Source organism: Pan troglodytes, chromosome 19, assembly GCF_028858775.2.
Source record: "Pan troglodytes isolate AG18354 chromosome 19, NHGRI_mPanTro3-v2.0_pri, whole genome shotgun sequence".
Classification (NCBI taxonomy): Eukaryota; Metazoa; Chordata; class Mammalia; order Primates; family Hominidae; genus Pan; species Pan troglodytes.
This window is the reverse complement of record NC_072417.2, coordinates 76,974,768-76,996,859: the sequence shown is the minus strand read 5'-3', so window position 1 is coordinate 76,996,859 and position 22,092 is coordinate 76,974,768. Positions and strand designations below refer to the sequence as shown.

Genomic DNA, 22,092 nt, shown 5'->3' with positions numbered 1-22,092 from the left:
ATGGTGAAACCCTGTCTCTACTAAAAATACAAAAAATTAGCTGGTCATGGTGGTGGGTGCCTGTAATCCCAGCTACTCGGGAGGCTGAGGCAGAGAATTGCTTGAAACTGGGAGGTGGAGGTTGAAGTGAGCCGAAATCGCGCCACTGCACTCCAGCCTGGGCAACAGAGTGAGACTCCATCTAAAAAAAAAAAAAAGAAAAAGTTATAAAATGCAACCATTTGACATAATAAGAGCTTTCAGCAGCCAGGCACAGTGGCTCACGCCTGTAATCCAGCCACTTTGGGAGGCCAAGGTGGGCGAATCAAGTCAGGAGATCGAGACCATCCTGGCTAACACGGTGAAACCCTGTCTCTGCTAAAAATACAAAAAATTAGCCCGGCATGGTGGCATGTGCCTGTAGTCCCAGCTACTTGGGAGGCTGAGGCAGGAGAATGGTGTGAACCCAGGAGGCGGAGCTTGCAGTGAGCTGAGATCGTGCCACGGCACTCCAGCCTGGGCGACAGAGCAAGATTCTGCCTTAAAATAAATAAATAAATAAATAAATAAATAAATAAATAAATAAGAGGTTTCAGCAATGACACAGAAGGGAAGGGAACTGCATTTGGACATCATAAAACCACTTTTATTTTTACCATAGCAACATTCCAGTGAACATTTCTTGACTGATTTGGGAGAAAAGATCTGGTTTTGTGATTCCTCACGCCTTCTCTGAGGGTGAATATACTCTTTCCCAAGGACAGGGAAGGAAGCAGAATCATAAAATCATATGAACATTTTCACAAGAGGATTCTTCTTGAAGCTTCAAGGAAATTGCTTACAGACAGAAGAAAATATGTCCTTATTGATGAAAAGGGAGAGTAAACATTGCAACTCTAACCTAGACACCCACATGGGTAAAAAAAAAAAACTGACAAATGCGAACTCACAGTTGATCACTCTATGAAAAGGAATTCAGAGATGTTTGGAGCTCTTAACCTATGAGGCCAATTTCATGGAAGAACTCTACCTTCTACTTCAGAGACAGAACACTGGGCTAGATAGGATGCTTGTCTGGCCCAAAGTGGAATTTCTTACCATCTGTATACTCCCCCAAGACGCACAACAGTTGGTTACTGAGTTGAAGCTTGCCACTGATCCTTAATGATGTCAACAAGCTCAGCTCTGGGAGCTGGCCCTCCAGAAGCCCAGGTCAGGGGAGCAAGGGAAAGTGGAGATGGGAACAGAGCTCTGATTCCTAGCCCCATATTTGATACTTACTCCCTTCAAAGTCCTGTCCCTGGACTACAAATTTAGTTCCAGGTTAGTCATCAGAAAACCATGAAATATGAGTTGCATTTCTAAGATGTGCCTGACTTTAGTATGATGTTTAAGAGAAAAGGGCAGTGGGAACCATAAAGAAACAGCAGGATCTTTTTTTTGTATCTAAGAGTGGACTGATGAAGCACCTGGCAAGGAGCAAGAGGCCTTCTTACAAATCAAACATTGAGACTGAGATTCTTAATGACTAGAGTGAGCTCTAAAGAGAAAGGTGGCTGGGTGCAGAGGCTCACACCTGTAATCCCAGCATTTTGGGAGGCCAAGGTGGGCGGATCACTTGAGGTCAGGAGTTTGAGACCAGCCTGGTCAACATGGTGAAACTCCATCTCTACGAAAAATACAAAAATTAGACAGGCATGGTGGTATGCACCTGTAATCCCAGCTGCTGGGGAGGCTGAGGCAGGAGAATCACCTGAACCCCAGGAAGCTGAAGTTGCAGTGAGCCGAGATCGCATCATTGCACTCCAGCCTAGGCGACAACAGCGAGACTCCATCTCAAAAAAAAAAAAAAAAAAGAGAGAGAGAGAGAAAGGTGAGCTTGTGGACATATTGGACACACAGGACATGGGGCATGGGGGCCTGAAACACCGTTTTACAGGACAGACGTACACAAAGGGGAATGCAGCCTGCCATTGTGTTTCTTCCTTTCTCCTCTATCCCTTCTTCCCTCCCTGGGAAACCACAGTAGCACAACTCTCATTCAATCAAATAGCTGTCAATTATATGAGTTGTACTTTTCTCTTCCTGAACAGCAAACTGGCTTTCCTCCTCTTTGTCCTCCTCTTTCTGCCTATAGAGCAATTTCCTCCTGTCCACTTTGCAGGGCCGATAGCTCAAATACAGTGCTATGGTGATGACACCCACTCCAGACGTAACAGTAATAATGACAAAGAGGGTAGAGCTGATTCCTTCATCCAGTCCTGCCCAAGCGCAGAAGATAGAGTTAGGAAAGTCTGAGAGTACAAGGATCACCCACCCCAGCCAACCAGGCCCACTTCTGAGTCTCATTCTTCCCAACCTAATTGAATCTTTCTTATTTTCATGCTTGGATAAGAATCCCAAACCCCTGAGGGGTTTCCATCCTGGGCCTGGCAGCAGGGCAGCAAAGGTTACCTTGAACAATGACAGCAATGTCTTTGCTGACAGAGCCCAGCTGGTTAGTGGCTGTGCAGCAGTAGGTTCCAGTGTGGTTCTGGGTTGCCTTCTGTGGCACTTCAAGGTCAAAGACCACCCCATTCCAGGTACACACCAAGGCTGGAGCTGGGTTTCCCTTTGGGACGCAGGCGAGCGTGTGTTCCATCCCTTCCAGCCAGGTCTGTTTGCCAGGGCAACTGGATTCCTCTAACCGTAGCTTGTCTGCAAAAACAGTTTCCCAAAGAGCTGAGTTCAGTGCACCACCTCCCTCCCTACCTTCACCCCCTGCTCCCTCTCCTCCCCTCACCCAAATGCTGTCCCCTCCACCCAACAGCTTTCCTTCCCAAGGGAGCACTAGCAGCTCCCTGCTTTGAGCCAACTCTTCTTTCCCACCTTCTCTATCGGTAGGGAGTCCCAGATGAAACCTAGGGTGTTTTTTTTGTTCGTTTGTTTGTTTTGAGACGGAGTCTTGCTCTGTCGCCAAGCTGGAGTATGTACAGTGGCGCAATCTCAGCTCACTGTAACCTCCACCTCCCAGGTTCAAGCGATTCTCCTGCCTCAGTTTCCAGAGTAGCTGGGACTACAGGCACGTGCCCTCATGCCCAGCTAATTTTTGTATCTGTAGTAGAGATGGTGTTTCACCATGTTGGCCAGGATGGTCTCGATCTCTTGACCTCATGATCCGCCCGCCTTGACCTTCCAAAGTGTTGGGATTACAGGCGTGAGTCACCAGACCCCGCCAAAACCTAGGGTGTTTTTACGGATTCAGACTACATGATAACCCTGCTCTGTCCATGGTGGCCCTGGGGCCCCTGCTTCCCATCTTTGCTTCTCAGTGGGTAAGGAGCTAGGTAGTGGTGAACTCAGAGATGAGGATTTTTTCTTTTCTTTTTTTTTTTTTTTTTTTTTTGAGACGAAGTCTCGCTTTGTCATCCAGGCTAGAATGCAGTGGCGTGATCTCAGCTCACTGCCACCTCCGCCTCCCAGGTTTCAAGTAATTCTCCTGCCTCAGCCTCCTGAGTAGCTGGAATTACAGGCACCCACGATCATGCCTGGCTAATATTTGTATTTTTAGTAGAGATAGGGTTTCATCATGTTGATCAGGCTGCTCTTGAACTCCTGACCGCTAGCCATCCACCCGCCTCAGCCTCCCAAAGTGCTGGGATTACAGGCGTGAGCCACCGCACCTGGCCTATTTTCTCTACTCTTCAAAATAGAAATTTGTATATGGAATTTTTGGAAATTTCCCTTTTCAGCATAAACTCCCATTATCACTTCCTTTGTTCTCCTCGGCCATTGACCCTTAATTAATGTTGCCTGATCACTTTAACTCCTTTCCTTTATGTTCCCAATTTCCCCTCATCTGGTTCCCCACTTGCTTTCCCGGGAGTAAGGTAAGCTTGGAAAGCTTTCCTTTTATTTTCTCCTTTGATTTTTTTTTTTTAATGAGAAAAATGTGGCAACTGTAATAATGAAGCACTGCTGGCCAAGAAACTCTCTAGAAATGGGAAAATAATAATCCTTATTTTGACAAGAAAGATCAGGCCTCCACTCACATAGGATATGGAGCTGGATCACAGTGGTTTTCATCAACCGCTGACCCTGCACCACCAAAGAGGCCTCGCAGGAGAAATTTCAGCCATCATCTTCCTCCCTGGCAGTAAGTAGAAGCCAGGCAGGCTCCCCAGGGGCAGGGAGGTCTGGGGCTCCCTGAAGCCGAAGAGTAGGGCTGGGTGATGTTAATACATGCCCTGAGCAGGTCACATTAATGTCGGTCCCTGCCAATGGGTATGATTCTTTTAGCTCCAGGATTGGTGGAGGGAAGCCTGTAAGGAAAGGAAAAGGAGAACCAGGCACATTTCTCAAAACTAGCAGACACTTCTGCACTCTTGCTGCTGGTAAAAGCCCTTGGGAAGGCAGACAACAGGGGAAAGATTTTGGATACCATTGCTTCTTCTGTAAAAGCTGAAGCAAAGAATGAGATGGTTTGGGGATTCAAGAGCTTCTCTTATGCATGCACACATTTAGCTATGCTTCGCTGCAAGGACTGCAAGATGTCTTTTCATCTTACAGCTTTCCTCCTCACCTCAAATAAGTGTTCCTAAGAAGTAGTTCAGGGCATCCACAATCACTCTGTAAGCAGGATAGCCTAAGGAAACTGGGGATGAAGTCTGGAAAGAACTACTGTAGCCCATGTCCCCAATCTGCCTGCATTTACCAGAGAAAGATGAAGACTCATGTTCACTTGAGGGCATACCCAGCAAAGGGCAGCAGGGATGTCTACAGCCGAATCACCAACCCGTTACTCTGTGTTTTCAGCAGCAGAGAACCCGTATGAAAAAGGAAGAGCCAGGTCACTTACTGTAGCTATGCACTAGCTTTCTTGTCTTCTGTTCCATTGGACCCAGAGATGCAAAGCAAGACAGTTCCTGATCACCAGCCTCCATGGTCCGAATGGTAGCATTGGCCCATGCTGTGTCCCCCTCCCAGGAAAGGAAGGAGCTCAGCTCTTGGTCTTCCAGGAACATGTGGAACATAACTTCTTTGGCTGGAAACAACCTAGCCACCTCGCAGCTCACAGTCTCCGCCATCCCAGCCTCCAAAAGGGAAGAGACCCAGATGTGGGGACTCTGAGAGAATTCTGCCAAAAAAATGAGGACAAGAAGAGAAAGGAGAAAAACCATGATAAATCACACGTCATGCAGGACCCTTCAAGGTAGGAAGGGAGTGGGGCTAAAATGTCTCTCTTCCGCAGGGTGAGTTTAAAGCTCAAGCAAAGGTGGAGCTCAGTTACTCTCACATCCTCACCCTAAACCCGTGAGAACTTAGTCCCAAAGGCCAAGGCAAGATGAGCCCCAGGATTCCTCCTGCACTTGAGTTCTGACTCACCAAAGATCCGGACTATTCTGATGGGTGAGCTGCCTTGAAAGAGCCTCCCACCTTGCAAACTCAAGTCCAGTTCTGCATGGCAGGAAGAATTGCATCTGTCATTCTCCTTTTGGGCTCTGACACTGATGATGACCTCAGCTCTTTGGGAGGCCACAACCAACCTCGTAAAGTTCTTTCTATGCAGTTCTTGGTTACCCTGGAGAAGGGCAAGGGTGAGACTCTCCAAGGGTGCTACACTGGGTACATGACACTTCACTGTGAAGGCTTCGTCCACGGCCACCCAGGCAGGCTGCAGCTCCAGGATCACTTGCTCTGGTGGCTCTTTAAGACAAAAAGGCAGGACTTGATGAGCATGCCACCCACCTCTCCAGAAAGAAACAGCATAGGACAGAAAGATGAGGTGATACAAATCACAGAAGGTGACTGCCACCCTTAAACCATCTGATCAGCAATATCAGCTTTCTGCCATCCCTGCCCTAGATGGGGTGAGTTAGTCTTCTGGCTCTTCTTCTTCGCATCAAAAGTGGCTATGGCCATAGCAAAGAAGAGTGACTGCTGAGGGAGAGTCCCTTGCTTTGACTGTTGCTGCCATTCTGGAAAGCATTGATCTCTTACCAGAGGGGCTTCAGAGGCAAGAGCAGCTTCCGGGGGCTCCTTAGCATCACACAAAATCTATACTGTAGCAGGCCAGGTGCAGTGGCTCACGCCTGTAATCCCAGTACTTTCGGAGGCCAAGGCAAGCGGATCACTTGAGGTCAGGAATTCCAGACCAGCCAGGCCAAGATGGTGAAACCCAGTCTCTACTAAAAATACAAAAATTAGCCAGGTGTGGTGGCAGGCGCCTGTAATCCCAGCTGCTCGGGAGGCTGAGGCAGAGAATTGCTTGAACCCGGGAGGCAGAGGTTGCAGTGAGCCAAGATTGTGCTACTGCACTCCAGCCTAGGCAACAGAGCAAGACTCCATCTCAAAACAAACAAACAAACAAACAAACAAACAAACCAAACTATAGCTAACCAAGTTCTGACCCCACAGAGACCACATTTGCTTTCGTGCCATATCTTTGTCCATGTTATTTGCCCACCTGAAAGGCCTTCCTCACCTGTCCCCTTCAATTCAAACCCTAACGATCCTGGGGGAGGGCAGTGCAGGAGCCTCCTCTACCATGGAGCCTTCTCAGGCTGCCCCAGCTCACAAAGACCCTTCTCTCTCCAATCTCTGTTTATTCCAAGAGCTTGTAGCAAACAATTCAGCATTAATTTCATACTTTTTTTTTTTTAAGAGACAGGATCCCACTCTGTTGCCCAGGCTGGAGTGCAGTGGTGTGATCATAGATCACTGCAGGCTTGAACTTCTAGGCTCTGGGGATCCTCCCACCTTAGCCTCTCAAGTAGCTGGGACCACAGGTGCACGCCACTATGCCTGGCTAATTTTAAAAACTTCTTTTGTAGAAACAGAGGTCTCACTGTGTTTCTCAAGCTGGTCTGAAACTCCTGGCCTCAAGTGATCCTCCTGCCTTGGCCTCCCAAAGTGCTGGGATTAAAGCATGAACCACTGTGGCCAGGCTAATCTTATACTTTTTGGTAATTTAAACATAAACATTATTAGCATATGTTTCCTATATTGAAGATATTTTCAAGTACAGATAATCTGGATGCTCTCTATGGTTTGCTCCTAATTTAAAACTCAGAAGAAAGCCTACATCAAAGGGAAGTAGAAGTGGGCCAGGCTCACTTCTACTTGCTGGACTTGAGGTGGCTCACACCTGTAATCCCAGCACTTTGGGAGGCTGAGGCAGATAGATCACTTCAGGTCAGGAGTTCAAGACCAGCCTGGCCAACATGGTGAAACCCCTGTCTCTACTAAAAAAAATACAAAAATTAGCCAGGCGTGGTGGTGGCTGCCTGTAGTCCCAGCTACTGGGGAGGCTGAGGCAGGAGAATTGCTTGAACCCAGGAGGTGGAGGCTGCAGTTAGCTGAGATCACACCACTGCACTCTAGCCTGAGCAATAGAGCAAGATTCCATCTCAAAAAAAAAAAATAAATGAAAAAGATGATTGGATCTAGAATCCCTACAGTATGCCAGAAATCTTTATTAAGGGCCTTAATTATCTCCCCTAATTAGAAACATTTGTCCCATCCTTCCCTAAATAAGACATGATCATGTTTCCCCATTCCTCCTTTCCATCCCCCTGCCCCCAGCCCTCAGCCCTACTCACGATACACAGTGATGCCAAGGCTTGTGTCCTTTTGAATCCCTGCACAAGAGAAGAAGCACTGCAGGATGGAATTCTCTGTGACATCCTCCAGAAGAAACTCTTTCCACTGAGGCCCTTTGCCCACCTGAGTTTTCTTTAAGAAGGTCTCAATTCCACTGGGTCCTGGGTCTGGGCAAGTAGTGCTGCAGTTGACCACTAGGGACTGTCCAAACTCCACCAGGGCCTGACTTGGCCAAATAGAAACCTCAAACAACTCTTCCGGGACCCCTGAAATATGAACCACATCGGTCAGGCGCGGTGGCTCACGCCTGTAATCCCAGCACTTTGGGAGGCCGAGGCGGGCGGATCACAAGGTCAAGAGATCAAGACCATCCTGGCCAACATGATGAAACCCCGTCTCTACTAAAAGTACTAAAATAAGCTGGGTGTAGTGGCGCACGCCTGTAATCCCAGCTACTCGGGAGGCTGAGGCAGGAGAATCGCTTGAACCCAGGAGGCAGAGGTTGCAGTGAGCCGGGATTGTGCCACTGCACTCCAGCCTGGCAACAGAGCAGGACTCCATCTCAAAAAAAAAAAAAAAAAAAAATGAACCACATATGCCAATGACTCTGGTGAGGACCACGAGACCCAAATAAATAAGAACCTATTCTATCTAGTTCCAGGTTAGAGAACAGGAAACCTGCCCTGAAAAAAAAGGTTCAGACGACCAGACAGGACAAAAGACCTGTAATTGGCCGGGCGGGGTGGTTCACACCTGTAATCCTCCCCACTTTGGGAGGCCAAGGTGGGCAGATCACCCGAGGTCGGAAGTTAGAGACCAGCCTGACCAATATGGAGAAACCCCGTCTCTACTAAAAATACAAAATTAGCCAGGCATGGTGATGAGTGCCTGTAATCCCAGCTACTCAGGAGGCTGAGGCAGAGAATCACTTGAACCCAGGAGGCAGAGGTTGCAGTGAGTTGAGATTGTGCCATTGCACTCCATCCTGGGCAACAAGAGTGAAACTCCGTCTCAAACAAACAAAAAAAAACTGTAGTTAACAAGTTAGCTCTGATTTCACCACTATTCCCTCCACCTATCATCTTTCTTGAGAACTTGAATTCTCTATTAGTATCACCATGGAAATTATGGAGTTGCTAAAAAAAATTATGCCCAGGAAACCAATATCTTCCTAAACTTTCAGAATTCTTGAAAGCTCCCCATAATAGGCTGCTGTGGACCCTCACAGGATTCGAACTTCATTACTTATCCCTGAAAGCAGTGTCTCTCTCAAATTATGGCTAAGGATTCCCTTTGCCAGAATCATCCTAAATGCTTGTAAACTGCAGACTCCAACTCCACCTCAGAGCGCATGGTTTCAAACCTGTGAAGGTGGGACCTGAAAATATGCTAAGGAATAAAACAAGCCTCCCGGGGACCCTTATGCACACCAAATTCTCAGATCCATTGGCCTGCAGGTAACTCCCAGGGTCACTCATTTTCCATGCCTCTTCTTTATGCCTCTTCTCAGAGTGAGACCATTCCATTTTGATTTGGCGCTAAGGGAATGGATGTTTTGGATGCTTACAAATTTCGTCTGTTCTGGAAATCTTCTCTGATGCAGTGGGAGATGTCAGATGGATTTTTATTTTATTTTACTTTATTTTATTTTATTTTTGAGACAGAGTTTCACTCTTTTTGCTCAGGCTGGAGTGCAATGGCACGATCTCGGCTCACTGCAACCTCCGCCTCCCATGTTCAAGTGATTCTCCTGCCTCAGCCTCCCAAGTAGCTGGGATTACAGGTGCGTGCCACCACGCCCGGCTAATTTTAGTAGAGACGGGGTTTCACCATGTTGGTCAGGCTGGTCTCGAACTCCTGACTTTGGGTGATCCGCCTGCCTCAGCCTCCCAAAGTGCTGGGATTATAGGCGTGAGCCACTGTGCCTGGCCAAGCCACCACGCCTGGCCTCGGATGGATCTTAGATGCCTGATGTAGGTAAAGGGCACAGAGACTTCAGGAAGTCCTGAAGGCTTCTCTACAGGTCCTCTTTAGCTAGTCCATTATCTACCATCTACTTCACCTCCCAATACCAGTCCCCTCTGGGAATACACAGCTCTTGTAGCAATGTTACCTGCTAAGGCCCCTGTTCCTTTCCTGTCATCAGGAGAACTCACTTTTTGTACCTGAGCTATGTATGGGTCCTGTCCTACCAAGAGCCTATTATAGTTCATCATGACACAAACGGTGGCAACAAAGAAGTAAAAACATTCTCAAGAGGAGAAACACAGGGCAGTCCTGGGGCAGAAGAGAACCAAGCGGAGAAGGCATGTTTCCTAGGGAGAGTCCTCTCTGATAGTCTATTAACTAGTGTTATCCCAGATACAAGCCAGAGACCCTAACGATTCTGTGTCCTAGTGATCCAAGAGACAGGAATCTTTCCCCCGGGTCCAGATGAATGAACACTGAAGTGTCACCCCACTCAGGACTCCCCACCCCCTTCCTCACTGACCAGCTACCTGTGTCCTGACACATACTGGTTTAAAAAGCTTTCCCAAATAGCCTCACCTGGGCAAAGGATCAAGGCCAGCAGGGCCCAGACACCAAACAGAAGCGTTTTCATCCTGATGAGAAGGGCCAAAGGCTGGAGAGAAAAAGACAGCAATGCTGGAGAAAGTGACCAAAAATATATATATAAGGAAAATTACTTATTTGATATTAAAACTCAGTCCCTTTTTCTGAAACCTCACTAGTCTAGAAAAATTACAGCAAAAACATCAGCAGTGAAGGTGTACTAAAAGAATGTCTTATATCTATTTATTTCAGTTTAGCTTATGTGCATAGCAAAAACATGGGGGAAAATATGAAAAAGGATGAGGCGATATTATCAAGATTCCTGTATAAGTTGTATTCTACTTACCTTTTTACTAGTTTGCCTCCATCTATTAGACTGAGTCAATAGAAGGGTGCTGGCATGGAAACATGAAAAACTGAGTTTAGACTGGGCACAGTGGCTCATACTTGTAATCCCAGCACTTTGGGAGGCTGAGGCGGGTGGATCACCTGAGGTAGGAGTTTCAGACCAGCCTGGCCAACGTGGCGAAACCCCGTCTCTACTAAAAAAATACAAAATTAGTCGGGCGTGGTGGTGGGTGCCTATAATCCCAGCTACTCGGGAGGCTGAGGCCGGAGAATCACTTGAACTCAGGAGGCGGAGGTTGCAGTGAGCCGAGATCGTGCGACTGCACTCCAGCCTGGGTGACAGAGTGAGACTCCATCTCAAAAAAATAAAACAAAACAAAAACTCATTCCAGCTAATTTCTTCTAAGAAAGGCTTCTTGACTAGCCTTATCCCACTTCACAGTCCCTTACTTGTTATACATGATCTCTACCTCACTTTATGCCAAACAAGATTTCTGAAGTTGCATATATTAGTTCACTTTGGTGAATTATTTCAGTGATGTAATCATCACTATACTAGAAATTCCTTGAGGGTAAGAGGCTCTAGTGTACTTATCTTGTGTCTCCAGCACCTAGCACAGAGCCTATGATATTCTGGGTATTCCATAAATGAAGGACTACCCTCCAATTTTGTATTTAATTTTCATACAGTGGGTTTGGAACAGGTCTAACTCCACTTCTATGCTGGTCTGAAAGAGTTTTTTTTTTTTTAATACAGGGATAACAGGCATATGAAAATTTATACTCCCAAGTGAAGGTTACCCTTCAAAATAACCACTTTGGAAGGCTATCATCTTTTTCCAGGATGACACAATTATTCAAAACCTTTTTTGAAATTATTTATTTATATATTGAGACAGGGTCTTGCTTTGTTGCCCAGGCTGAAGTGCAGTGGTATGATCACAGCTTGCTGCAGCCTCAAATTCCTGGGCTCAAGCAATCCTCCCACCTCAGTCTCTTGAGTCGCAGGGACTACAAGCACACACCACCACACCCAGATAATTTTTTTATTAAATGTTTTTGTAGAGACAGGGGTCTCACTATGTTGCCCAGGCTAATCTTGAACTACTGGCCTCCAGTGATCCTTACACCTAAGCCTCCCAAGGTTCTGGGATTACAGGCATAAGCCACCATGCCCAGCCTGAAAGTAATTTAGAACTGGCTTTTAAGCTATATAAGAAAAATTAAGCTGGGTGCGGTGACTCATGCCTATAATCCCAGCATTTTGGGACACCAAAGTGGGAGAATTGCTTGAGCCCACTGGTTTGAGAGCAACCTAGGCAACATAGCAAGACCCCTGTCTCTACAAAAAAATTAAAGAATTAGCCAGGTGTGGTTATGCTCACCTGTAGTGCTAGCTACCTGGGAGGCTGAGGTGGGAGGATCACTTGAGCCAAAGAGTTTGAGGCTGCAGTGAGCCATGACCACACCTCTGTACTCCCAGCCTGGGCAACAGAGGAAGACCTTGTCATAAATAAATAAATAAATAAATAAATAAATAAAGCAAGCTCTCCTCTTTGTTACCGAACCAAACCAGGTCGGTCTGTCCACGTGCAATGTAAAGCCAAACACTGAAGCACCAGACTTTTGTAGAGATAAAAGTTTATTGCAAGGTGGCTGAGCAAGAAGACAGGCTCAAATATGTCTCTTCAATCTGGAGTCTGGAACAAATTTTAAGTGTGAGGGAGGACACGGGCATAGGTGGAAGTGCTGGCAGGACAGGTTTTGGTCCGAAGGACTTCAAACAGTACCACTTATGGTAAGATATGGTAAAGGGTCTTATCACTGGACGTTCCTGGGCTTGGACCCGTTGCTTTTGAAAGTGTTCCTGTGCTCATATTCCAGCCATGTCCCAATCTTTTGGTTCTGTTGAGGGGCAAGACTTTAGTTCCCGGGTTATTTGAGGTTAAAGTCTCCCTTTCTGCACATGCTCTGACTGTATGACTTGCAACTTCTTGGCTCTGTGCCTGTAAAATAACTTGATACCCCATTATTAGCGGAGTAGAACCAGTTAGAACTAATCCAGCAGTTACACTCTCCAATGTGTAGGTCTTATGATGTTTAAATCTGTAACATGAATCCAGATTATTTGTGCTTTAACGGGGCCACAGTGTCAAAAACAATTCCTCTTAGAGATTAATCCAAGAACTCCTGTTTTACTCTTCTCTGTAGCTTGCTGATGTTACCTTCTTTTTTTGTTGTTGTTGATGGTTTTTTTTTTTTTTTTTTTGAGACGAAGTCTCACTCTGTCGCCCAGGCTGGAGTGCAATGGCGCAATCTCCGCTCACTGCAAGCTCCGCCTCCCGGGTTCACGCCATTCTCCTGCCTCAGCCTCCCAAGTAGCTGGGACTACAGGTGCCCGCCACCACGCCCGGCTAATTTTTTGTATTTTTAGTAGAATGGGGTTTCACGATGTTCGCCAGGATGGTCTTGATCTCCTGACCTTGTGAACGGCCTGCCTCAGCCTCCCAAAGTGCTGGGATTACAGGCGTAAGCCACCGCGCCCGGCCTCTTTTTTTTTTTTTTTTTTCCTGAGATGGGGTCTCACTCAGTTACCCAGGCTAGAGTGCAGTGGTGTGATCATAGCTCACCGCAGCCTCAGACTCCTGGGTTCAAGCAATCCTCCCATCTAGGCATTCCAAAATGCTGGGATTACAGGTGTGAGCCACTGCACCTGACCTGATGTTACCTTCTGCTACATAGCCTAGCACTGCTGTCAATTTTTTTTTTTTTTTTTTTTTGCGACAGAGTCTTGCTCTGTCGCCCAGGCTGGAGTGCAGTGGTGCAATCTCTGCTCACTGCAACCTCCACCTCCCTGGTTCAAGCGATTCTGCCTCAGCCTCCTGAGGAGCTGGGACTACAGGCATGTGCCACCCCGCCCAGCTAATTTTGTTTGTATTTTTAGAGAGATGAGGTTTCCCTGTGTTATCCAGGATTGTCTCGATCTCCTGACCTCATGATCCACCCACCTCGGCCTCCCAAAGTGCTGGGATTACAGGCGTGAGCCACCATGCCCGGCTGCACTGCTGTCAGTTTATCTCATAGACTATGTTCTGTTTTTACAGTCTTAGCAAAAAAACGAAAAAAAAAATTCCCATTGCTCATTACTATAAGCCAAGCTAATCGGTTTTTCTTTGTAGTTGCTACTAGTATTATCTCTATGCCCATAAAGAGTCTTAAGAAAAAACAGTCCTGGGCGAGTTGTTTTTGTTTTCATACCCATATACAGACACATACTTTGTTCTTTGTTGTTTCATGCCCTGCCCTCACCCCACTATCCCCATAGCTCCAATCTTTCATCCTTGTTTTCACATAGCACATTATGATCAGGTTCTGAAACACAAAATTTTGTATTTATCTTGCTAAGGAGAAAGAAAGCAGTAACCCCAAGGAGAAATTATTTTTAATTTATTTTGGAATTCCTTTTGCTTATTCTGTGGATTATATCCCAAATTAGAAATTTAAACTGAGGCTGGGAGCGGTGGCTCATGCCTGTAATCCTAGGACTTTGGGAGGCCGAGGCAGGCAGATTACCTGAGGTCAGGAATTCAAGACCAGCCTGGCCAACATGGTGAAACACTGTCTCTACTAAAAATACAAAAATTAGCTGGACGTGGTGGTGGGCGCCTGTAATTCCAGCTACTCAGGAGGCTGAGGCAGGATAATTGCTTGAACCTGGAAGGCAGAGGTTGCAGTGAGCCAAGACTGCGCCACTGCATTCCAGAGCGAAACTCTGTCTCAAAAAAAAAAAAAAAATGGTTTAAACTGTCTGAAAGTCTTGGCCTGCACTCCAGTCACTGGGAGGTCTTTTGCAGGAGAGGGGTAGGCAGTGAGAGGAGGGTGGGGACGCATGCTGTTGGATTGCTTTGGCCGCGCGTGTGAACTAAACTTCGCGTCCAAGTCTGGGATTCTCGCCTTCCGTTCATAGTCAGTGGTTTCTTGCTGCCCTTCCTTCCTCCCTCCCTCCCTCCTCCCTTCCTTCCTTCCTTCCTCCCTCCCTCTCTCCCTCTCCCTTCCCTCCCTGCCTTCCTTCCTTCCCTCCCTCCTTTCTTGCCTTCCATTCATATTTTCATATTCAAGGGTTTCTTGCTGTTTTCTATCTTTTCTTTCTTTCCTTTTTTTTTTTTTTTTTTTTTGAGACGGAGTTTGCTCTTGTTGCCCAGACTGGAGTGCAATGGCCCCATCTCCGCTCACTGCAACCTCCGCCTCCCGGATTCAAGCGATTCTCCTGCCTCAGCCTCCCAAGTAGCTGGAATTACAGGCACGCACCACCTCGCCTGGCTAATTTTTGTAGTTTTGGTAGAGATAGGGTTTCATTCACCGTGTTGGCCAGGCTGGTCTCGAACCCCTGACCTCAAGTGATCCGCCCACCTTGGCCTCCCAAAATGCTGGGATTGCAGGCGTGAACCACCATGCCTGTAAGGAACACCGGCCGCTGTTCCTTATAAATACAAGTCACACTGGGCCTCTGCACTCTCTCATCCATCAGCCTGGAATTATCTTCCTTCTCCCCAAACACTCCTCTATCCAGTTCAGTCTCTTTGTAATGTGGCCTGCGCTGACCACGGGCTTCCCAGCCCTCCCTGCCCACGCCCCTCACTGCAGCACCCCCCGCATGCCTACCGCTTTCCCTTCCGCAGCACTATCGCCCTCTAACACCCTGTCACTTACTGATGAGACCTGAAATCAGCGGCTCTGTCTCCCCTGGACTGTAAGTCCCAGGAAGGCAGGGCCCTTGGTTTTATTCACTCATGGATCCCAAGCACCTGGAACGTTACAGGCGTTCAACGACCACGAAGGAACAAGTGAACGCACGAACCAACGCACTAGATAGATGGGTACCAATCCTTGTGTGAGGGCCGCTGCCCCCCACGTGGATACCGGGCACCAGGCCAGCTCTTGCTGGCAAGGGGCCTCGGGTCCAGCGGAGAGAGGGGCGAGGACACCGCGTGGCCATCAAGGCTCTTCCAGGAGGACGATCCCTAACACACGTGAGAACGCGTTCAAAAGGCAGTTCCACCCGGCTTCTCCGGGCTTCCGGCGACGGCCAAGGAAAACATGACCGAAATCCTCACCGAGCCGCGGCCGCCCACTCGCACGCCCCTCGCCCTCGCCGGGCCGCTCCTCACGGCTTCAGCCTCCGCTCCTCGGCCTCGCCCGCTCCGCTCTCAGGCGCCCGCCAAGCGCTCAGACCGTTTGTTCTACACCGCCAGGCGGGGGCGCGCGAGGGTGCGGCCGGAGAGCGGATTTTCCTGATCTGCCTAGAAACTCGTGACGCCCACGCGAAAGCTCAGCAGGGTTGGCTGAGATGAGAGAGGCGAGCAGGAAGCTACAACGACGGGAGGGGAGCGCGGGGAAGATGAGGGTGGGGAAGGCTGAAACCTGTGGGCAGAAAGCGCGTTTTTGGCGCCGCATAACCACTTCTGAATAACGCAATGTGGAAACAAAAGGAAAGGGATCGTTTGCAGCAAAGCTCGGCTGTATGAGGAAAACAAGAGGTTGTTCTCCCCTGTGGCTGTTGTTTTCGTGGTGCGGCCCGGACACGTGAGCCGGCCCGCGTCTCAGAGAGTTGCGCGCGAAGCCACGTTCCCGCCTTGGACATCCCGGCTCGCTTGGCTGAGCTTGCGGCCTCTGCTGGCTGCTCCCTGGCGGGCTGGGAGATGTATTTGGCGGAGTTTTGACAATGGATAATTTGCAAAAAGTCTTGTTTTTTGGTTTTGAAACAGAGTCTCGCTCTGTCGCCAGGCTGGCCTGCAGTGGCACCATCTCAGCCCACTGCAACCTCTGCCTCCTGGGTTCAAGCGATTCTCCTGCCTCAGCCTCCCGAGTAGCTGGAACTACAGGCATGCGCCACCACCCCCGGCTAATTTTGTATTTTTAGTAGAGATGGAGTATTACCATCTTGGCCAGGCTGGTCTCGAACCTCCTGACCTCAGGTGATCCGCCCTTCCAAAGTGCTGGGATTACCGGCATGAGCCACCGCGCTCAGCCTTTCTTTTTCTTTTCTTTTCTTTTTTGCTCATCCTTCCGCGTATCCATACCTTCCCTCCACTTCTTCACTTGCAAATAACACGCTGGAGCCCCCAGCGTCCCTTTCTTGCTTGCCGCCCGATGTGCCTGCGCCCTCTCTCACCCGCGCTGGGAGCTGTGGGTCCAGTTGCAAAAATGGAGTGAGGGAGGAAATGGCCCTCCGTTGCATCTCCTCCCGGGACCCCCTTCCTCAGCTCCCATGCCAAACGTCTTCCTGGAGGGAAGCCTCTGGAGGGCAGTTCCCAAAGCGTTCACCCTGACTCCGCATTGAGCTGTTCCCATCTGGTTTCCTGTTGGGCCTTTGGCTCTCCCTCAATCCTTGGCCTGACTGCGAGCCACGGGCTTAGTTTCTTGGTGCAGTGAAATGTGAGGATTTGGGTTTTTTTTTTAATTTTTTTTTTTTTTTTCAGGAGGACAATTATGTGCTTCGACCATCGAATATAGGCACACTCCAGGGGGCCGCTGTTACCCACATTTTATGGATCGGGTAACAGACTTGGAGAGGCCTCATTCTTGGGGACGTGGGGGTGGCAGGCAGGGGAATTATTAATATTACTGGCAATTTTAGCGTCCAGTGTGTGTTCTGAGAACTATTTCTTGCCCTGCAAGAATCTTTCATCAACCCGCATCTTTCTTTTTATACTCTGAGCAAGTGGCTTCTTGGGCTAAGGCTGGGCTGTCTAGGGAAACACTGTCACTGCCTTGTTCCCTCCTTCCGTGCTGATAATTTGAGGGAGAAAGTCAGATAGAATCAGAAGCTTTGGAGCCAGAAAAACCTGCCTATGAATCCCTCTTTAATACCTTACCAGCTTTCTGACTACTGGAAAATTACATAACTTGTAGTAATGTCCTCCTCATCTTTTTTTTTTGTTTTTGAGATGGAGTCTCCCTCTGTCACCCAGGCTGGAGTACAGTGCCCCCATCTCAGCTCACTGCAACCTCCAACTCCCGGGTTCAAGCAATTCTCCTGCCTCAGCCTCCCGAGTAGCTGGGATTACAGGTGCCCACCACCACGCCTGGCTAATTATTGTATTTTTAGTAGAGACAGTGTTTCACCATGTTGGCCAGGCTGGTCTTGAACTCCTGGACTCAAGGGATCCGCCCACCTCAGCCTCCCAAAGTACTGGGATTACAGGCATGATCCCCACGCCTCTGCGTGTGATCCCCGCGCCTGGCCCAGCCTCATCTATTTTTATTAGAAATAGCTGTACTGGGTAAAAGCCATTTTTTAAAAGTTCTGGTAATTTTAGGCCGGGCGTGGTGGCTCACACCTGTCATCCCAGCACTTCGGGAAGCTGAGGCGGGTGGATCATCTGAGGTCAGGAGTTCAAGACCAGCCTGCTCAACTTGGCGAAACCCGGTCTCTACTAAAAATACAAAAATTAGCCGGGCGTGGTGGCGGGTGCCTGTAATCCCAGCTCCTTGGGAGGCTGGGGCAGGAGAATTGCTTGAACCCGGGAGGCGGAGTTTGTGGTGAGCTGAGATGGCACCATTGCACTCCAGCCTGGGCAACAGAGCAAGACTCTTGTCTCCAAAAAAAAAAGTTCTGGTAATTTTATACATTTGTCACAGCTAAATTTTAGCAAATGGGCTTGCTCCAGCTGACCCATTTCTTTATGTGAAGGCTGTTTTCCTGGAGAAGTGGAGAAATCATTCCTTCAAATGGATAATTGCTCTGCCCCAGGCAGTCATGGCTATGGGGCTGTTAAAGAAGCTGGTTGAACCTGACAAAAGCGGGAGAAATTCTAGCTAGAGAGCTGTTTGCTGTCTGCTTCTGAAGCTGCATCTCTCTCTCTCTCTTTTTTTTTTTTTTTTTTTTTTTTTTTGGAGACAGTCTTGCTCTGTCGCTCAGGCTGGAGTGCAGTGGCATGATCTTGCCTCACTGCAACCTTCACCTCCTGGGTTCAAGCAACTCTCCCACCTCAGCCTCCTGAGTAGCTGGGACTACAGGTGCCTGCCACCATACCCAGCTAATTTTTGTATTTTTAGTAGAGACACGGTTTCACCATGTTGGCCAGGCTGGTCTTGAACTACTGACCTCAAGTGATCCACCCGCCTCGGCCTCCCAAAGTGCTGGGATTACAGGCGTGAGCCACGGCACCTAGCCTGTATCCCTTTTTGACTGCATTACTTGGTTTATGGGTACCCCAAATCTGCTGCTTCCTGATCCCTCAAGACTTTCTCCCTTACCTGCTGTTTATTCCTGGGGCTGTCAGCATCTGACTCAGGGGCCACTTGTTCATTTCAGAGGCTAAATGGTAAGTTAGGGGCAGTGCAGCTTTAACCAGAGTTAGAACAGGTAGATGAAGGGTCAAAATCCGGAGATAGCACAAAATGAATCAATCTTGGCCACCCCATCTATCAAGGTGAGGATAAATTCTGGGCTAAGGGAATAAACAAAGAATCCAGGTGGAAGGTCACAAATTAATAAGTCCAAGAGAGTGAGAGCATAAAGCTCAAGAATTTGGTAGCCAAAGTTAACTGTTAAGGTTAAGCCGGTTTTGACCTTCTGTCCTGATGGGTTAGCTGCCAATTAGAACCGACTTGGAACAGAGTTTCTGGAGTGGGGAGTGTAGTTAATTTTTATCAGAGTTACTTCCTGAGCAGGCATTGTTTCTGCACAGTCCTTGTCCTCTTTGAGTTCACACTGGAGAGGTATGTGGATGGAGACAGAGTTCCAAACAAAAGCCACAGCACAAAATGATGAATATTCTTGCAGAAACCTAGACCGAGTGTTAGGGAAAACACAAAGGAGAGCAAGAAATTGATGATGGCAGTTGGAGGGTGGGGATTCCTGTCATGGAAAATTCCAGAGACAATGACATTTGAATTGGCCTTGAAAGATAAACAGAGACACTTGCATGGCATGTAACTGGGAAAGAGCAATTAATCATTAATAAATATGTATTTGTGTTCAATTTTATACCAGGTATGGTTCCAGGTAGTTGGGACGCAGCAGCAAATAAGACAAAGCCCTTGCCCTGAGGAACGTCCATCCCAGTGACATCCTGGGCGAAGGAACCACAGTGTGCATGACTTGGCATGTTCAGGGCAGAGTGAGTGCAGTGTGGCTTCATGGTGGAATATATGAGCTGCTTCTGTGAATGTATACATCTCAAAAGAAGAATAAGAATTAGAATCAAAAGAAAATCAATGGGATAATAAGCATTGTTATTTTATTAATAAAACAATTTGGGGTGGTTGGGAGAAAGAAGGCAGGTGAGGCAAGGTGAGGACAGATACTAATTAGGCCATGCTAAGAGGTTTAGCATAGACTGTCCTGTAAGCCATCGGCTTTTCAACATATTAGAGTTCTGGAACCCATTTTTCAAAGGAAATTCTGCATGGTCACTCCATATATAAAACAACAAAAGTAGAGCTGCTTGGTTGAGGGGCAGGGGTGGGCATGGGCAGGGGAAAAACTCCTCACTCTGCACTCCCACCTCATTCTCAGCTCTCCACGACAGCGCCTGTGTTTCTGAGAAACCCGAAGGCCCACAGTTTTTGTTTTTTGTTTGTTTGTTTTTTGAGACGGAGTCTAGCCCTGTCGCCCAGGCTGGAGTGCAGTGGGGTCATCTCAGCTCACTTCAACCTCCACTTCCCGGGTTGAAGCGATTCTTCTGCCTCAGCCTCCTGAGTAGCTGGGATTACAGGTGCCCACCACCACACCGGGCTAATTATTGTATTTTTAGTAGAGATGGAGTTTTGCCATGTTGGCCAGGCTGGTCTTGAACTCCTGACCTCAGGTGATCCACCTGCCTCAGCCTGCCAAAGTGCTGGGATTACAGATGTGAGCCACTGTGCCCAGCTGGCCCATGGTTGAAAACCCACTGCTGAAGGTATTGGAGGACACACAGATGTGGGTAAATGGAGAGATGTGATCAGATTTGCTGTCTTGGGATAAAACTGTCAGAGGGCATGCAGTAGGATGGCCAGTCAGCAGAGAAGCCACTCAGGTGGGTTAGGGAAGAGCTGCTAAGGACCTGACCTCAGGTGGGTGGGCTGGATCCAAGAGAGATCTGGGAGGTAAAACTTGATGACTAAGAGTGGGGGGTAGCGGCTGGGCATGGTGGCTCACGCCTATAATCCCAGCACTTTGGGAGGCCCAGGTGGGTGGATCAAGAAGTCAGGAGTTCAAAACCAGCCTGGTCAGCGTGCTGAAACTCTGACTCTACTAAAAATGCAAAAATTAGCCAGGCATGGTGTTGCGCGCCTGTAATCCCAGCTACTCAGGAGGCTGAGGCAGGAGAATCATTTGAACCCAGGAGGCAGAGTTTGCAGTGAGCCGAAATCGCTCCACTGCACTCCAGCCTGGGCAACAGAGCGAGACTCTGTCTCAAAAAAACCAAAAAAGAATAGGGGTAGCAGGGGAGTGAATCATGATTCCAAGTGATAGCAGAATTAAAATCCTTAAGGAGTGAAACCCCATCTCTACAAAAAACACAAAATTATCTGGACACGGTGGCATGCACCTGTAGTCCCAGCCAGTCAGGAGGCTGAGGTGGGAGGATCACTTGAGCCCAAGAGTTCGAGGTTGTAGTGAGCCATGATCCTGCCACTGCACTCCAGCCTGGGCAACAGAGCGAGACTCTGTCTCAAAAAATAATAAAAAAATAAAATCCTTAAGGCTTTACTACTCTCTTTGCTTTTGGCTGTTGGTGCCCTGGGCATCTGGTTGTGTCACTCCATCTTCCTTGGCTTTCACTTCCCTGCAAGACCAGTTTGAATGTCTCAGCAAGTCAGGGCTGGCCCTTTGCCATGTCCTCATACCCTTACCCAAGATAGGTACGGGGAGGAGAGGCAGACTGAGAGGACAGTGAGACATTGATTTTGAACAGATGGGTTTAAGTGACTAATGGAACATCCAGCAGGGAGTTGGAAATACAGATCTGAAGCTCAGTAGAGAGGTGGGATTGGAGTTGGAGATTTAGGGTCATCAGAAAATAGACAGTAATTGAATGATTGGGAGTAGATGAATATGTCTAGGTAAGTCAAGTATACAGAAAAGATCTAAATATAGAAACTCCAAGAGAAGGACATTTAGGGGCCAGAAGAGGAGTGAGAATAAGTTAGAGATCCTAATGGAGGCCCTTCCCTTACTGTTCTTCTATGGTAGTGGTCTGGTTTTTTGTTTAAAAAAAATTTTTTTTTGAGACAGAGTCTCGCTCTCTCGCCCAGGCTGGAGTGCAGTGGCACGATCTCAGCTCACTGCAACCTCTGCCTCCTGGGTTCAAGCGATTCTCCTGCCTCAGCCTCCCGAGTAACTGGGACTACAGGCATGTGCCACCACGCCCGGCTAATTTTTTGTATTTTTAGTAGAGACAGGATTTCACCGTGTTAGCCAGGATGGTCTCAATCTCCTGACCTTGTGATCCGCCCACCTTGGCCTCCCAAAGTGCTGGGATTACAGGCGTGAGCCACCGCACCCGGCCAAAAATTTTTTATAGAGACAGGGTCTCCTTATGTTGCCCAGGCTGGTCTCAAATTCCTGGTCTCAAGCGATCCTCCTGCCGCAGCCTCCCTGGTCCCCTGTAAGCCTGGGACCATACAAGGGCTCAATAA

General features: G+C 48.1%; 1 protein-coding gene across 2 annotated transcripts; it reads right to left on the bottom strand.

Annotated features, from left to right (window-relative positions):
- Window positions 1-603: 603 nt before the first annotated feature.
- On the bottom strand, window positions 604-15,759 carry LOC100611834 (intercellular adhesion molecule 1). 2 transcript variants are annotated; one of them, XR_010153069.1, is made up of 8 exons: window positions 15,576-15,759; window positions 10,108-10,183; window positions 7,560-7,826; window positions 5,344-5,664; window positions 4,817-5,095; window positions 4,011-4,280; window positions 2,434-2,676; window positions 604-2,240 (listed from the first exon to the last, which is right to left on the bottom strand). XR_010153069.1 is itself a non-coding variant. In XM_024350548.3 (7 exons), exons 2-7 carry the CDS (start codon window positions 10,160-10,162, stop codon window positions 2,017-2,019), a joined length of 1,389 nt encoding a protein of 462 aa, XP_024206316.1. In that variant the 5' UTR covers window positions 10,163-10,183; window positions 15,576-15,759; the 3' UTR covers window positions 604-2,016. The 2 variants fall into 2 exon arrangements, 1 of the variants encoding a protein (XP_024206316.1); XM_024350548.3 differs by lacking the exon at window positions 4,011-4,280.
- Between the last annotated feature and the right edge of the window lie 6,333 nt (window positions 15,760-22,092).

Excerpts from the sequence above, each read along its gene's own strand:
- LOC100611834 (XM_024350548.3), bottom strand. The coding sequence starts at position 10,162 with ATGAAAACGCTTCTGTTTGGTGTCTGGGCCCTGCTGGCCTTGATCCTT. Across the intron at positions 7,827-10,107 it reads GGCCTTGATCCTTTGCCCAG|GGGTCCCGGAAGAGTTGTTT; the intron begins GTGAGGCTATTT and ends TTCATATTTCAG. Across the intron at positions 5,665-7,559 it reads CCTTGGCATCACTGTGTATC|AGCCACCAGAGCAAGTGATC; the intron begins GTGAGTAGGGCT and ends TTTGTCTTAAAG.